This window comes from Felis catus, chromosome X (assembly GCF_018350175.1).
Source record: "Felis catus isolate Fca126 chromosome X, F.catus_Fca126_mat1.0, whole genome shotgun sequence".
Classification (NCBI taxonomy): Eukaryota; Metazoa; Chordata; class Mammalia; order Carnivora; family Felidae; genus Felis; species Felis catus.
The window spans coordinates 71,447,006-71,463,939 of record NC_058386.1 but is presented as its reverse complement, the minus strand read 5'-3'; the positions used below and the strand labels follow the sequence as shown (position 1 = coordinate 71,463,939).

General features: G+C 36.7%; 1 protein-coding gene across 3 annotated transcripts in view; it reads left to right on the top strand.

The window, feature by feature from the left end:
• Positions 1-218: 218 nt before the first annotated feature.
• Positions 219-16,934, top strand: part of CHM (CHM Rab escort protein) — a 265,730-nt gene continuing 249,014 nt past the window's right edge. For all 3 annotated transcript variants that reach the window (XM_045051291.1, XM_004000686.5, XM_019824049.2), the window contains exon 1: positions 219-314. In XM_045051291.1, coding sequence (XP_044907226.1) covers positions 266-314 — 49 coding nt within the window. In that variant the 5' untranslated portion in view covers positions 219-265. The remainder of the gene's footprint in view (positions 315-16,934) is intronic.

The following is a 16,934-nucleotide window of genomic DNA, read 5'->3' as shown; positions in this document are numbered from 1 at the left end:
GCTAGCTAGAGTGAAAATCTCCACCTCATTACTACCTCAAACCTCCAGGCTAAATGAGCCACTGCATTCTGCCTGGAAAATAAATTGAACTTTTAACATTCGCGTAAACATTTCAAATAAAATGTTGTAGCCGCCTACCTGGACCGGCCACCCAAGAACTACAATATCCAGAATGCACTGTTTTCCCTTCCGCCTTCTACCAGGGCAATGCCTGACTTGATCTCATTTCCACAAGCGATAGTCACATGACACGTTTTCTCTCAAGATGGCGGATAATCTCCCTTCGGAGTTTGACGTGATCGTAATAGGGACGGGTATGTGTGGCTCTGGTACTCCCCGAACAAAGTGTAGGAAGTCTATCTCGTTCCTACCTTTTCTGTCAGTGGCGAAGGTTGGTGAGAAATGCCAGGGGTTGAGCATAGCAGGGAGGACTGGAAGGAAGTGAGGTAGTGTGGAGTCAGCGCGGGAGTTAGCAGCTCCAGGGAGGGGCTTGGACCCACGGTACTTAGCGCCGTTTGAGTAGGGGTCGATCTGATCGATGCCGATTGCTGAGGTTGGTTGCTGCGGGTGGTTCCTGTAATTTCCTTAGAGGGTGGTGGGTTTTGCAGTGTCATGAGAATGGAGGATCGGGACTTTATCCATGGAGACGCCTTTTGGCATAACATGATCCCCACCTTGTTGATTTCAAGGCGATATTCTCCGTAATTTTGTCTCGCCCTTTAGTAGGAGTTTTTCATATATTTATGTAGTCCTAGGGTGTATTGCAGCTCGGATACAGCTTAGCCTTCAGTTTTTGAGAAGGATGCTCAGGTGTTGTTCGTGTGCGTATTAATTACTAGGACCAGGAAACGGATTCTTTTATGTTGAGAGGCCTGGGGAATTGTATTTTGTTGAGGTAGCCATTATTCCTGCTTTATGATGCTGAAAGGTAGCGTTTTGCTTTCTGACACCCACCTATCTACTCACAACTAAATGAGCTGAGAAGAAGCTTCTGTGAATTCCATTTCAGGTGTGTGACCTTATCTTCCCCTTGTTTTCCCATCATTTATTCTCCATGTTTTGGGTGGAGCCAGAAAATCCCCTTCAATATCTAGTTGACAAATTCAACGTGCCACTTGTGGTAGAAGACATTTGGCAGCAGTTAGTATTTTGTTTTTTAACAGTGTAAAGGGTGGATTTGAAATGTAGTGAAATAGGTTGTTGAGTGGGGTTTTTTGCTGTTTGCAGAATGTGGTAGGCCGGAAAAGCTCTGGTGGATGAATACCTGTCCATTGTGTTAATGAATGGAGTTCGCTGTTTTCTCAAACAGTAGGGGCAGCCATGTTGCCAGGGCCGAGTAAAAATTATAGCTACCTGGTTTTGAATGCTTATTATTTGCTAATCGATGTGCTAAGCACTTTACAAGCCGTATGCAATTCTCACAACCACCTCGTTAGAGTAGGTATTCTCTACACTTTACAGAAGAGGAAACTGGGGCTTAGAAAGGTTTCAGTGTGCTCAAGATCACACAGATGGTAAATTTCCAAAGGCCCATTCCATCTCAGAAGGAGAATCAGTGGTTCAGATCCTTAGAGTTAACCCATATAACTCTCATATACTCTAATAATTGGGAAAAGTTACTAGATCTTGCAGGTATTTAAATATACCTGTTTGAATTACTAGGGCATTTAATCTCTCTGAGCCTCAGTTTCCTTGTTTTTAAATACAGAGAGGGTACACTAGATATCCTTTCAGGTGTTGTCTAATCAAAAATTCTTATTGTAGTGGCACTTGGGTAATTGTTCTCAGGACAGCAAAGACATGTTTATTCCCATCCTGAAAACTGCATGGCTGCAGATAACTTGTCTGTAGCTGCTGTGAACAAATGTTGGATGAGAGCTGGAAGGAGCCTATAGACTATTCATTTGTTCTCTCCACTCTATTTTGAAACTGAGAAGAACATCCATTTTTGAATAGTTGTTAATACCATACTTGGATTCTATATTATTGCCTTCCTTTTTTTTACCTAGAAAGTTGGGGTGTTTTTAAAATTTTTTGAAACATTAAGAGATTTTTTTCCTATCTGGATTCAAATTTTAATTGATAAGAGTGCTAATTCCTATTAAATGCTACTAATTCTTATAATAAATAGTTTGCTTTCTAGTTCAGTTCATAATATGAACTATTTTCATTCTGTTAGAGTCTGTTATGGTAGAGGTAGGAAGATGCTGTGTGTGATCCAGAAAATTGAATTAGGTGGCATCTGGTGTATTTAAAAAAAGATTCATTTTAGACTTGTTCCAGTGAGAATAATATTTCTCAAAGTATGGGAAAAACTTACTTGAATTTAATCTTAAAAGTTGTTTTTCATATCACTTACTGGTGAACATATTCTGAGTTTATCAAGCACATTGCATAAATTCATGTTATGAAGCTTTGTTTTTAGGCATGTCAAGATGGAAAAATTAGTTAAAAGTTGTTTCCCAAATGACTTCAATAATTCCAATCATTTAATCGGAATTATTTAGTTTATTTATTTAAATCCAATTTAGTTAACATCTAGTGTAATAATGATTTCAGGAATATAATTTAGTAATTCCTCACTAGATACAACACCCAGTGCTCATCCCAACAAGTGCCCTTCTTAATGCCCATCACCCATTTAGCCCATCCCCCACCCAACACCCATTCAGCAACCCTCATTTCTCTGTATTTAAGAGTCTCTTAAGGTTTGTGTCCCTCTCTGTTTTTATCTTATTTTTGCTTCCCTTCCTTTATGTTCATCTTTAATTGGAATTATTTTTAATGTGTTTGGAATATTTCTTTTTTGAAATAGTTTGCTGAAAGTAGCCTTAAAAATGTTTGCATTACTAAATACTAGCTTGAGTAAATCTTAGAAAAAGCAGCGTTTCTTAGATTCAGTTTTACTGAAAAAAGCAGAGTTAATCATGCATGTATCACAAACATGAAGAAGTAGGCTATGAAATGTAATTTTTATTTTAGTAAATTTAGTTCTAGTTTATGTCATCAAGAGACCATTGCTTCAAGTAAAATCATGTGGATAATACTTAAATCCCTTTGTCTTTGATTAGTGTTTTTCTGTTTTTTGTTTTTTACTTTACATATCATAAGATTTCCCTTAAGATCATGTTTTGAAGAGATTATGGGAAGATAAAGTTTTGTATGTATTTTCTTAGTTATGTCCATATCCTTTTGATTACAAAATACAGGAAATATCTCTCAGACACCCAAAGGCAGATGAATAAAATAAAGTGTTTGAACTGTGAAAAATAAAGTAGAAAAAGGAAAAAAGGAAGGAAGGCTGACTGGAGTCTCAAAGGAGAGGACAAAACTGGAAATAAATGATGTGTCTAGAAAGTGGCTTTCAGTTGGGGTACACAGTCGTCATTTTCAAGGCATTTTGCCGTTTAAAAAGACATTGGAATGATAATTTTGTAGGTTACAGAGAAGTATCCTTGGTTTCAGGTTAAAAATAGTCCCAGTAACATAACACCTCAATGGAGGTGACATCAGGCAACCTCTGTACTGCAGTCTGCTTCAGAGCCAACAATTCAACAGAAGAGCAGGCAAGATGGAAGTTAGGAGAGCTGTGGTAATATTGACGTGCTTCTTACATAGTGGAATCCTTCAGGCCCTTAATTAGAGCATATTTATTCTAATTTTAGAAATAATTCTTGTGTTCTCAGAGCATATTAGAAACATCCTATTTAGAAGATACAGTGTTATCAACTTCTACAAAAGCTGTATTTGGGTGGTGTCATTAGACATAAGTGACAGTTCATGTCTTAATAGGAAAGGGAAGAGACAGACACCTAAAGTGCAAGCCTACATCCAACAGTACAATGGCCTGGGACCAGTTTATGTAGTGACAGACACTCATTTTTCAGAGTATTCAACTCACATTTACTGAGAACTTAGTCTCTGCCCTTGTGAAGTTTACGATATTGCCTATTTTCAGAGACTGGTTGAGGTTTCTGACAGTCACATCCACAGAACTGTTTGTTCTTAAACCAATGTGGGCTTTTCATTGCATCCTTTTTGCTTTCTGAAGACCACATAGTGATTCAGTCTGCATCCCTTTTCTTTCTGAAGTACACCACAGACATTATATTTTGGGAGTTCTTTCCCTAAGACGGGCTAGCTTAAAATTTTTCCTGCAGAGGATAAACACATAGATCCCTTTTATTTTAATTTTAATTTTTGAGAGAGAGAGAGAGAGAGAGCGAGAGAGAGAGAGAGAGAACACACTCGTGCAGGCCAAGGTGGGGCAGAAAGAGAGGGAGACAGAGGATCCAAAGCAGGTCCTGCTTTGACAGCAGAGAGCCCTATGTGGGACTAAAACTCACAAACCAGGAGATCATGACCTGAGCCAGAGTTGGACGCTTAACTGACTGAGCCACCCCGGTGCCCTAACATAGATCCTTTTTTGTTTTAAAGTTTATTTTTGAGAGAGAGGCAGAGAGAGAGAGGGAGACATAGAATCCAAAGCAGGCTCCAGGCTCTGAGCTGTCATCACAGAGCCTGAATTGGGTCAAACCCACGAACCATGAGATCATGACCTGAGCTGAAGTCGGACGCTTAACCAACTGAGCCACCTAGGTGCCTCTAGATCTTTTTTGACTTAAGAGTTTTATTGCTAAAGATTATGGGGAAAGAAATGAGATAACCAAAATAACAAATATAAGAGAAATTACAAAAGTATTGTTCTTATATTGTGACTACCTTGCTAGATAGTGCTCGACATAGTACAATAATAGATGTGGCAGCATGGTGTGATGGGAATCACTTGACCTTTCTGTTGGGTGACTTTGGACAAGTTGCATCTCCTCTTGGGATACCAGTTTGTTCATCTGTAAAGTGGGAGATTTGAATTAGGTGACCTATCTACTAGTTGTAAAGTTGAGTGTTCTGCACCATTGTGCATGCAGAAGTGTGACCCTGTGTCCTTGAAAAGGCTAAATTCTGTCTAGTCCTTTCAAGAAGTCAAGTCAGTGTTTAATATACTTTAAAATTTTTTGTATCAAAATGGCTCATAAAAATTTTTTTGGAAACAAGAAGTTGCTTTTATCAGGAAGGGCATGTAGGTAGCACACTTCCATTCTTTGATGTTGGTTAAGAATCAAAAAGTCAACCTTGGCTGGCAGCTCAGTGACTATAATGCTTATGATGGTGGTGGTGTAGCTTCACTTCTCTAAATGTTTGGGGATAGTAGTGCTGCAAGAGGTTTCGTGGAAACATATTTACCAAATATGCCTTTGTGCCAGACTCTGTGCTAAGTGATTTCCCACATACGTATTTTATTTAATCTTCTCTCAGGATGGCTGTATGAAGTTCTAACATGACAGGATGTTCATACTTCTCTTTGTATTTCCAAACATACATGCACTTATGGTCCAGAGCTGAGTTTGTTTTTGTTTATTTTTTTTGGTAATTGCAAGATGCCACCTATTTGTGGGTCATGAAATTAATTCCAGCATTAAGAGAAAATAATAGAATATATTAGAATATGTTACATGTAGTAAGGATGAGTATAGTTTTATGAAACAAATATTTCATATATGTATAATAAATCACTATAAAATTCAAGCATATATACTATATACACATTTTTGGGGGGTGGTCAGGAGCAAAAAGTGTTAAAGTCTAGAGGATATTAACTGAGTAACAATGAATAGTAATGGTAATTGTACTTCAAAAGTCCTTTAGTTTTACAAATGCCATACCATCCTTATATTTTATTGACTTTGACATGTATGTGTCTCATTTGAGCAATGTAATTGACAATGTAGTTCTGAAGTGAGACAGACTGGGTTTGAATCAGCTGTGCCTCTTGTGCTACCTCATACATGTTCCTTAAAGCCTGTTTCAATATTCTTATCTCTACATGAGAACAAACTTCACAGAGCTCTGTTAAGGATTCGATGAAATAATTCCTATAAAATGTTTAGTAAATACTCAGAAAATGTAGTTGATTTTTATGGCCCATAATTCTATCCTAAGGTGCTTTTATTGTCACTATTGCTACCTGAATGCTTTCAGGAAGGGCTCTTCATGGAAAGCAGAAGGAAGATTCAGGTGTCTGAGTCATTGTCCTCTTCCCCATTGGCTCATTGGTAGGAAAGACCTTTCATTGTGCATCTATTACTACTGTTTCTAACAGATTTCTTATCTGGGTTTACAGGTTTTCTATATTTTTATTTTATTCTTTTTCATTTATCAGCTTTATTTGTCATTTTATTTTGTCTAAAGTTTTTTTTTTAAATTAATATATTAATTTTAAGAGAGAAAGAGAGAGAGAGTACACAGGGAGGGGCAGAGAGAATCCCAAGCCAGCTCCACACTGCCAGTCAGCCCGATGCAGGGCTTGATCCTACGAACCATAAGACTACTGACCTGAGCTGAAATCAAGAGCCAGACACTTAACCAGCTGAGCCACCCAGGCACCCCTGTTTTGTTTAAAGATTTTGAACAGATTTATCTTCTTTGGGGCATAGTATGAAATGCTTCTTTGTCAGTGTAAGAATGTTGAAGGAGCTAAAGAAAGCCTAAAGATTTTGCTGTTCTGAAAAATGGTTTGCAATTCTTCAGGCATTTATTGATGGAAAAGTATGTCTTTTCTGCTTTCAGTACTGAGGAAAGTAAAGGAAGTTGTCTAATGCTGGAGGAGACTCTTTGGAAGAGGCTTATCCTTCCCTGTAAATCATAGCCAATTCCTCAGAGAGAGCTGCATTTGTTACCAGAGTTCCCTCTGCAGCATCATTTTCATCTCCCTTGCCTCATGTCATTTTCTCTAGTGTTCTCCTGATGTTTTAGAGAACTCAAGCTGCAGCAATTAAAATCAAATATAGCTGCTCACCATCACATTCCCATGTTTAACATAAAATCCCAATGCACAGAAACAATTACAATTCTGTATAATTGACCTGTTACTCATGCTAAATCACCTGCTATTCAGTTTCAATGCAGAGTCTTTTAACTAAAATGTTAGGTTGTGCGTGCTATGTATATGAATGGTTTTAAAAGTAAAATCAACCGAAAGTCGCTATCAGTTTTTATTAACATATATATTAAAACACTGTGTGTGTGTGTGTGTGTGTGTGTGTGTGTGTGTGTAATATGCTAGAGAGATTGGAAACATTTTGGGGTTATTTAGTCATGGCCAAAATAATAGGCATACTTTGAAACATTGACTTACTGTGTTTTTGCTTTTCTAATAATTTTATTAAAGGGCAGTGTAAAAAGAGATGATAACTTATCACACAGTGATTTTCCAAAGCAGGATTATGAGAGCCATCATATTATCATATTGAGGCTATTTAAAAAATAGTTTGCCAATAAGAGATCAAGGACAGCTTGGCCAGTATGCAAATATTATTAGCATTAGTGTTATTAATACTTATTAGGGTATTTCATCTCATTGGATTTTACCAAGAATTTAAGTCATACTACTTGACCAATTTGGTTTATATCACTTTTAGAATAGTACCAACATCTACTTTTTTCCCTATGTAATGTTCTAACATATCTTTTTTTCCAGCCTAGTGTTCACATTGAGTTACAATGGCTATTGGTTAATGGAGTTTTAATCATTTATATTGCTTTGAAATGTTTGGATCATATATCTGTGATCCACATTTGCACATTTGTTAAAACTGCTTTTTTTCTTTTTTCTTGTCTTCTTCCTCCTTTTTTTTTTTTTTTTTTGAGTGCAAGCGGGGGAGGGGGACAAAGGGAGAGATAGAACCCCAAGCATGCTCCACACTCAGCACAGAGCCAGAAGTGGGGCTCGATCTCGGAACCCTGGGATTATATCCCAAGCCAAAATCAAGGGTCAGATGCTCAACCAACTGAGCCACCCAGGTGCACAAACTACTTTTCTATATATGAGTTTAAAATAATTATTATAGAAAAGTTTACACAAGCTAAAATATAGAGAAATAGGGCTTTATTTACAGATATAGGACATATTAGGAAGATGCTGAGTTGTGAGTTCTTTTTTAAATAAAAAAATTTATTTGAGTATAGTCGACACAATTACATTAGTTTCAGATTTACAATTTAATGATTTGACAAGTTTATATATTACATTATGTTCACCATAAGTGTAGTTACCATCTGTCTCATTGCATTGCTATTACAGTATCATCGACTGTGTTCCTTATGTTCTCTGCCTTTCATTCCCATGACTTACTGAATTGTGAGTTCTAACCCTTATTTTTCTATGAACTGTATTACTTTGGCATGAGGTATATAAGCCAAATAGATGACAGAGAATTTCAGCACATACAACATACTGTTAAATATATGAAACATGCAAGTACTGTTCTAAGCTCTTTAAAAATTTTTTTTTAATGTTTATTTTTGAGAGAAATAGAATGCATGCTGTCATAAGTGGGGGAGGGGCAAAGAGAGAGGAGGACACAGAATCTGAAGCAGGCTCCAGGCTCTGAGCTGTCAGCACAGAGCCTGATGTGGGGCTTGAACCCATGAACCATGAGATCATGACCTGAGCTGAAGTCCGATGCTTAACTGACTGAACCACCCAGGGCGCCCTATCTTAAAACGCATCATTTCCTCTGATTCTCACAATAACCCTGTCTGTAGTGAATACAGTTAATCTCCATTTTACAAATATGTAACCTAAGTCTTAGTTAAGTTTAACCTAGGTCAAACTATTAAGACTGGAGTTACTGTAGCTAAAACTCTCTTATTACATTGAGCTTGTAGGATTCTTCCAAGTAGAAAAATACCTTATACTACCAATATATATTTTTTTAGTATTTTATTTATTTTGTTAATTTACATCCAAGTTAGTTAGCATATAGTGCAACAGTGATTTCAGGAGTAGATTCCTTAATGCCTCTTACCCATTTAGCCCATTCCCCTCCCCCCCCAACAACCCCTCCAGTAATCCTCTGTTTGTTCTCCATATTGAAGAGTCTCTTATGTTTTGTCCCCCTCCCTGTTTTTATATTATTTTTGTTTCCCTTCCCTTATGTTTATCTGTTTGGTCTCTTAAAGTCCTCATATGAGTGAAGTCATAAGATTTTTGTCTCTCTGACTAATTTCACTTAGCATAATCCCCTCCAGTTCTATCCATGTAGTTGCAAATGGCAAGATTTCATTCTTTTTGATTGCCGAGTAATACTCCATTGTATATATACCACATCTTTATCCATTCATCCATCGATGGACACTTGGGCTCTTTCCATACGTTAGCTGTTGTTGATAGTGCTGCTTTAAACATGGGGGTGCACGTGCCCTTTTGAAACAGCACACCTGTATCCCTTGGATAAATACCTAGTAGTGCAATTGCTGGGTCATAGGGTAGTTGTATTTTTAATTTTTTAGGAACCTCCATACTGTTTTCCAGAGTGGCTGCACCAGCTTGCATTCCCACCAACAATGCAAAAGAGATCCTCTTTCTCCACATCCTCGCCAACATCTGTTGCCTGAGTTGTTAATGTTAGCCATTCTGACAGGTGTGAGGTGGTACCCCGTGGTTTTGATTTGTATTTCCCTGATGATGAGTGATGTTGAGCATTTTTTCATGTGTCAGTTGTCCATCTGGATGTCTTCTTTGGAGAAGTGTCTATTCATGTCTTTTGCCCATTTCTTCACTGGATTGTTTTTTGGGTGTTGAGTTTGATCACTTCTTTATAGATTTTGGATAGTAACCTTTATCTGATATGTCATTTGCAAATAATATTATAAATGTTATATTAGTATGCCCTAGCTTTGTGGGTGGCAGTTGCTTCATTTTCTAGGAGTCACCATTGTTGACATTAAAATCCTGATGCCAACAAAGTCTTGTGGTATTAACTCATCATTGACAGCATAATGAAATCTCTATCGGCCTGCCAACATTTTGATGAAGGTGAATTGCATGACATGGTTGTATTATTCCTTAAAACTGAGGGAAAAAAATCACAGCCACTAAAGTAATGGTAAAAAAAAAAAAATGGGATTTGAGAATACAGTCAAATTTCAAGCAATAATCTGTTTTCATTGATTTCAAGATACATAATTAACTACTGAAATAAAATCATTGTTAAAAATGACATATAGGCTGCTTGTGCCTGTGCTGGAGCTTGCCATTTTATGTCTTTCTTTTTTAGTTTTCTTCACTTGCAAATTAAATTTTCAAGATCAAGTATTGGACTCGTCCTATTTTTGAAGCTTGTCTTTTTTTGGTTGACTATTCTTTTGGTTCCTACAATTTTCAGTGTTTGTCAGAATTTACAATGGATGCATCTTAATTGGCAGAATGAATATGGTAATATCTTTTTCCTCCAAGGGCTGTGTTATTAACATAATAATAGCACTTTTATATATTTACTTCCAAACGTTTTCTCGGTTTGTGTGTATAGATGTATGTATATTTTCCTGTGTTTATAAAAGTGTATCAGACACTGTTTTGAAATTTATTTTTCACCTCACAGTGTGTCTTGAACATCATTCCATGTCAACCAAATGGCCTTCCCAGTGTCCTTGTTACAAGTTTTTATTTAGAGATAATTATAGACTCACATGCAGTGGTAAGTTCTCACTTTATTAATGAGAAGATCCTGCATATACTTCACAGTATGTATGTGGCAAGTAAAATTTTGGATAAATCATAAACAGGAAATTGACCTTACCCACTGACCTTATTCAGATTTCACAACCAGGAAATTGACCTTACCCAATGACCTCATGCAGATTTCACTAGTTTTACATATAACTTGTGTTACTTTTGTTAACTGCCTTTGGAGATATGCATAAAAAGCCTTCCCCTCCAAGATTAAGTAAATATTAACAGTTTATTTTTCAATATTTTATTTTTTACATTTAAATTTAAATTCACTTGAAATTTACTTTGTTGTAGAGTACGAGTGTTTTTCCCCCCTCTAAATCACCAGCCAGTTATTCTAACACCATTGATCTAATTATCTGTTCTTACACCATTGAACTGAAATTACAATTTTCTTTTTTTTTTTTTTGTGGGGGAGTGGCACGCCTGGGTGACTCAGTCAGTTAAGCCTCTGACTACTGCTTTCAGTTCAGTCAGCTCAGGTCATGATCTCGCGGTTTGTGAGATCAGCTCTGTGTTGTGCTCTTCCAGCACAGATCCTGCTTGGGATTCTCTCTCCCTCTTTCTTAGCCCCTCCCCTGCTCTTGTGCATGTGTTCACTCGCTCACTCTCTCTGTCTCTTAAATAAGTAAACTTAAATTTTTTTTTTTTTACCATATGATCAATTTTGGGGCTTTCTGACAATAATCTGAGTGTTTCTTTCAGCATATAGTCTCTTTCAAAGTGGGAACTATAAAGTAGGAATAGATTGAGTCATCTGATCTGTAGGGAAAGGATAACTTTTCCTCTTTGAAATCTGAAAAAACAAAAGATAATATTTAATATATTTAAAATTATAGGATCTACTTTGAAAAATAGAAAACCAAAGAAGAAAAACAGAATAGGAATATTTGCAACTCCTAACAGGACTAATTACAGATAATGAGTACCTTCAAGTTTTATGAAAAATATCAAGATCTCTTTAGACAAATGGGCAGAAAATATAAAGAGAAGATAGAAATAGTCAGCAAACTGCTGGGAAAATATTGTTTCCTAATAGTTGAATTCAAAATAATTTAAAAATTAAAAACACTAAATTTAAAGTAACAATGAGTTGTCAGTGAAGTTGTATTCAATTAATATGATGATATTATAAATTGGGACAATATTTGGGAAAAGTAATTTGACAGTTTGTACTGAGAATTGTAAGTGTGTTTATTCCCTTAGACTCAGTAACTCCAGATCTGAGAATTTGAGAAAATCATTCAGTAGAGTTAAAAGCTACCAAAGTGACATCTATTTTAAAGCTGCTTATCATAGTGAAATTTGAAAATAATATAAAAATTCTATATTAAAGAGCTCTGAAATCTCCCAGGAGGCCAGCTAACTGGTGGAATGGGCAGTCTTACAACGTGGCCCAAGATCTGGTGCACAGCTTTCATTTTTATTATAAAACATCATACATACAAGTGAAATATGTGTATATGTGTGTGTATATGTATTTCAGTGAACAATAATAAAATGAATGGTGCGTATGTATGACCCAAGTAAAAAGACCATAACCAGAACATTACCAGACTTTAGAAGCTCCCTGTGTGTACCACCATAATTTATATTCTCTTCCTTTCCCACAGATGTAACCATTATGATAAGTTGTATTGTTCCCTTGTATTTTTTAAGGTGTTTTTATTACATGGGTATGTATCTCTAAGAAATATATTGCCTTACCTGTTTTTGACCCTTGTCTAACTTTTGGAATTCTATTGTATGTATTCTTTTTGTGAGTTGCTTTTATTGACCAGTGTTATGCTTGTGAGATTCATCTGTACAGATGCATGCAGATGTAATCCCCCCCCCACTCACATGTACTCGCATACACACACCACACACACGTACATACACACATGCTGACTACTACTGTGTAGTACTAGGTTTACAGATCTTCCAACTTCAGTAGGTTATGCCTATTTCCCAAAGTAATTATATATTTGCCCTTTGGTTTACAGTTTTTCAAGCCTCCCCCAACCCAGGAAATATGTAATGTTAAAAATATATCCATGATAAAATAAGATCATCTGTACATATCATTGTGCAACTTTTTCAGTCAATAATCCTCACGTTTCTATCCATTATAGTACATTTTTATCTACAGTACACAGACTATATTTAACTTTCTACAAACATCCATCCCCAAATACCCTTCATAGCTGATATTTATAAATATGTGTCCAATTCAGTATTATACTTTGCTTCTGGTTTTTAGTGTCCTGTAAGTCTGTTTTATCTTAGCATAGTTGTTGTTGTTGTTCCTTTTTTTAATTTTTAACGATGACTGGAATGTTGAGACTGGGCCAGTGATCGTACAGAGTGTTCTGCCTTTTGGATTTGGCTGCTTTCTTCCTTGTGGTATCAGTTACCTTATTCCTCTAGCCTATGTTTTTCCTGTAAACTGAGAATTATACCTAAAGGCTTGATGGATTCAGGTTAACATTTTTGGCTAGAATTTATTCTTAGTGATTGGATATTATGTTGGATCATACCAGAACACACATCATATCTGGTTGATCCACCATGAGTGTTGCTAAGATTAACCCTGGATTAGGATGATGACAATCTGATTCTTCGATTTGTATGGGTATGTTTTTCACTGTGTATTGAAAATAATCTGTGTATTGGTAATTTAGCACTGTACAAATATTTGATTTGATACCAACTATTCACATAATTATTTTACCATCAGTAAGTTTTATATAAATAAGTGTTTTCATTAGGCCTTGCAAAAGTTTTTATCTTTGATTCTTAGTTCTTTGATTTCTTCTACACTGAGTAGCTGCCACTGAATGCCAATTTAATAATTCATAAAAGGAAACACACCTTTCTAGCATTATTGGTGTCTACCGGTTAGACTACTCATTTCTGATAATCAAGTCATTCAGGAAATTGAATTAATTGTAAGCTTGCCTGGTGGGGATGGGCAAAGAGATTTAGATGTCATATACTACTACTTAAGGGTATAGACTCGGGATGCCTGGGTTGCTCAGTTGGTTAAGCATCCGACTTCAGTTCAGGTCATGATCTCACGGTTCATGACTTAGAGCCCCGCGTTGGGCTCTGCTGACAGCTCAGAGCCTGGAGCCTGCTTTGGATTCTATGTCTCCCTCTCACGCTGCCCCTCCCCCACTCACACTCGGTTTCTCTCAAAAATAAACATTAAAAAAAGTTTTAAAAAATGTGTACAGACTTGAGGGGTGCCTGGGTGGCTCAGTCGGTTAAGCATCAGAATCTTGATTTTGGCTCAGGTTATGATCTCACAGTTGGTGAGTCTGAGCCCTACATCACGCTCTGTGCTGACAGCATGGAACCTGCTTGGGATTCTCTCTCTCCCTTTCTCTTTCTGCCCCTCCCCCACTCTCACTCTCTCTCTCTGTCTCTCAAAATAAATAAATAAACTTAAAAAAAGAGTACAGACTCGAGGCAGCATGGCTAGGTTCCAATATTAACTTGACATTTTTTGGGTATACGACTTTGGACAAATTACTTAACCCCTCTGTGTTTCAATTTTGGCCCTATGTATACATGTGGACAAAGACTGAAAAGTAAGGGAAAAATGAAAAATTGTTAGAGGTCAGGTTATGTATGATTAAAATATTTTCTTTAGTGCTGTATCATATTTGCAATGTAAGAGAAAATGAAAAAGAAATGTAGCTGTCATGCTGCTTTTTAGGCATTTTGTTACTGTTATTATTTTTAAACTAAAAGTGTTTTAAGTTTTTATTTTAATTCCAGTTAGTTAACATACATGGTTATATTAGTTTCAGGTTCAACAACTCCATACATCACCCGGTGCTCATCACTACAAGTGCATTCCTCAATCTCCATCACCTATTTAACCCATCCCTCAACCACCACCCCTTTGGTAACCATCTCTTTGTTCTCTATAGTTAGGAGTCTGTTTCTTGGTTTCTTTCTATGTATTTCCTTTTGCTCATTTGTATTGTTTGTTTTTTTAATTTCACAAATGAGTGAAATAATATGGTATTTCTCTTTCTCTGAGTTATCTGCCTTACATTATACTTCGTAGCTCTATCCACATCCTTGCAAATGGCAAAGTTTCATTCTTATTTATGACTAAGTAATATTCCATTGTATATATATACTACATATTTTTTATCCATTTATCAGTTGATGGACACTTGGGACGCTTCCATAACTTGGCTATTGTAAATAATACTGCAATAAACAGAGGGGTACATGTATCCCTTTGAATTAGTGTTTTTGTATTTTTTTGATAAATACTAGTAGAATGATGGATCATAGGGTAGTTGTATTTTTTTTAAGTTTATTTATTTATTTATTTTTTACTTGAGAGAGAGCGAGAGCGAGTGAGTGGGGTGGAGGGGCATAGAGAGAGGGAGAGAGAGTGCCAAGAAGGCTCCACGGTGCCAGTGCAGAGCCCGACATGGGGCTTGATCCCATAAACTGTGAGATCTATGACCTGAGCCAAAATAAAGAGTTGGGCGCTTAATTGAGCCACCCAGTGGCCCCATTTTAGTTCTATTTTTAACTTCTTGAGGAACCTCCATGTTGTATTCCACAGTGGCTGCACCAGTTTGCATTCCCACCAACAGTGCAGGAAGGTTTCCCTTTCTCTACATCCTTACCAACACCTGTTGTTTCTTGTGTTGTTGTTTTTAGCCATTCTGTCAAGTGTGAAGTGACACCACATTGTGGTTTTGATTTGCATTTTCCACTTATTAGTGGCGGTAAGCAGCTTATCATGTGTCTGTTGGCCATCTGGATATCTTCTTTAGAGAAATGACTGTTTATGTCTTCTGGCCATTTTCTAATTAGATTATTTGTTTTCCAGGTGTTGAGTTTTATAAATTCTTTATAGATTTTGGATACTAACCCTTTATCAGATATATTATTTGCAGATATCTTCTTCCATTCTGTAGGTTGCCTTTTGGTTTTGTTGATTGTTTTCCTTCACTGTGCAGAAGCTTTTTATTTTGATGTAGTTCCAAAAGCTTATTTTTGCTTTTGTTTCCCATGCTTCAGGAGACATATCCAGAAAAAAACTTGCTATGGCTGGTGTCAAAGAGGTTACTACCTGTGTTCTACTCTCAGGTTTTTGTGGTTTCAGGTCTTACATTTAGGTCTTTGATCCATTCTGAATTTACTTTTGTGTATAGTTTAAGAAAGTGGTCCAGTTTGATTACTTTGCATGTTGCTGTCCAGTTTTCCCAACACCATTTGTTGAAGATGCTGTCTTTTTCCCATTGGATAGTCTTTCCTGCTTTGTCAAATATTAGTTAACCATAGGGTTATGGGTTCCTTTCTGGGTTTTCTATTTTTTTTTTTTTTTGATTTTTTTAATGGTTATTTTTGAGAGAGAGACAGAGACAGAGCAAGAGTGGGGGAAGGGCAGAGAGAGAGGGAGATACAGAATCTGAAGCAGGCTCCAGACTCTGAGCTGTCAGCACAGAGCTGAATGCGGGGCTTGAACTCATGAACTGTGAGATTATGACCTGAGCTGAAGTTGGACACTTAACTGACTGAGCCACCCAGGTGCCCCATGGTTTTTCTATTCTATTCCATTGATCTATGTGTCTATTTTTGTGCTAGTACTATACTGTTTTGATTACTATAAATTTGTAATATAATTTGAAGCCTGGAATTTGATGACTCAGCTTTGCTTTTCTTTTTCCAGGTTGCTTTGGTTATTCGGGGTCTTTTGTGGTTTCACACAAATTTTAGGATTGTTCTGGCTCTGTGAAAAATTTTGGTGGTATTTTGGCAAGGGTTGCATTAAACGTGTAGATTGCTTTGTGTATTATAGACATTTAAACGATATTTCTTTTAGTCCATGAGCATGGAATGTCTTTCCATTTCTCTGTGTCATATTGAATTTCTTTCATCAATGTTTTATAGTTTTCAGAGTACAGGTCTTTCACCTCTGTGGTTAAGTTTATTTCTAGGTGTCTTTTTTATTTTGGTGTAATTGGAAATGGAATTATTAATTTCTCTTTCTAGATTATTGATGTATAGAAATGCAACAGATTTCTGTACATTAATTTTATATTGTGTGACTTTACTGAATTTTCTCATTAGTTCTAGCAGGTTTTTGGTGGAGTTTTTATTTATTATTTTTTTAAAAATTTTTAACATTTTTTTTTATTTTTGAGAGACAGAGGCAGAGCATGAGCAGGGGAGGGGGGGGGGAGAGAGAGAGAGAGAGAGAGAGAGAGAGAGAGAGAGAGAGAGATACAGAATCTGAAGCAGGCTCCAGGCTCTGAGCTGTCAGCACAGAGCCCGACGACGCAGGGCTCGAACTCACGAAGTGCGAGACCATGACCTGAGCTGAAGTCAGAAGCTCAACTGA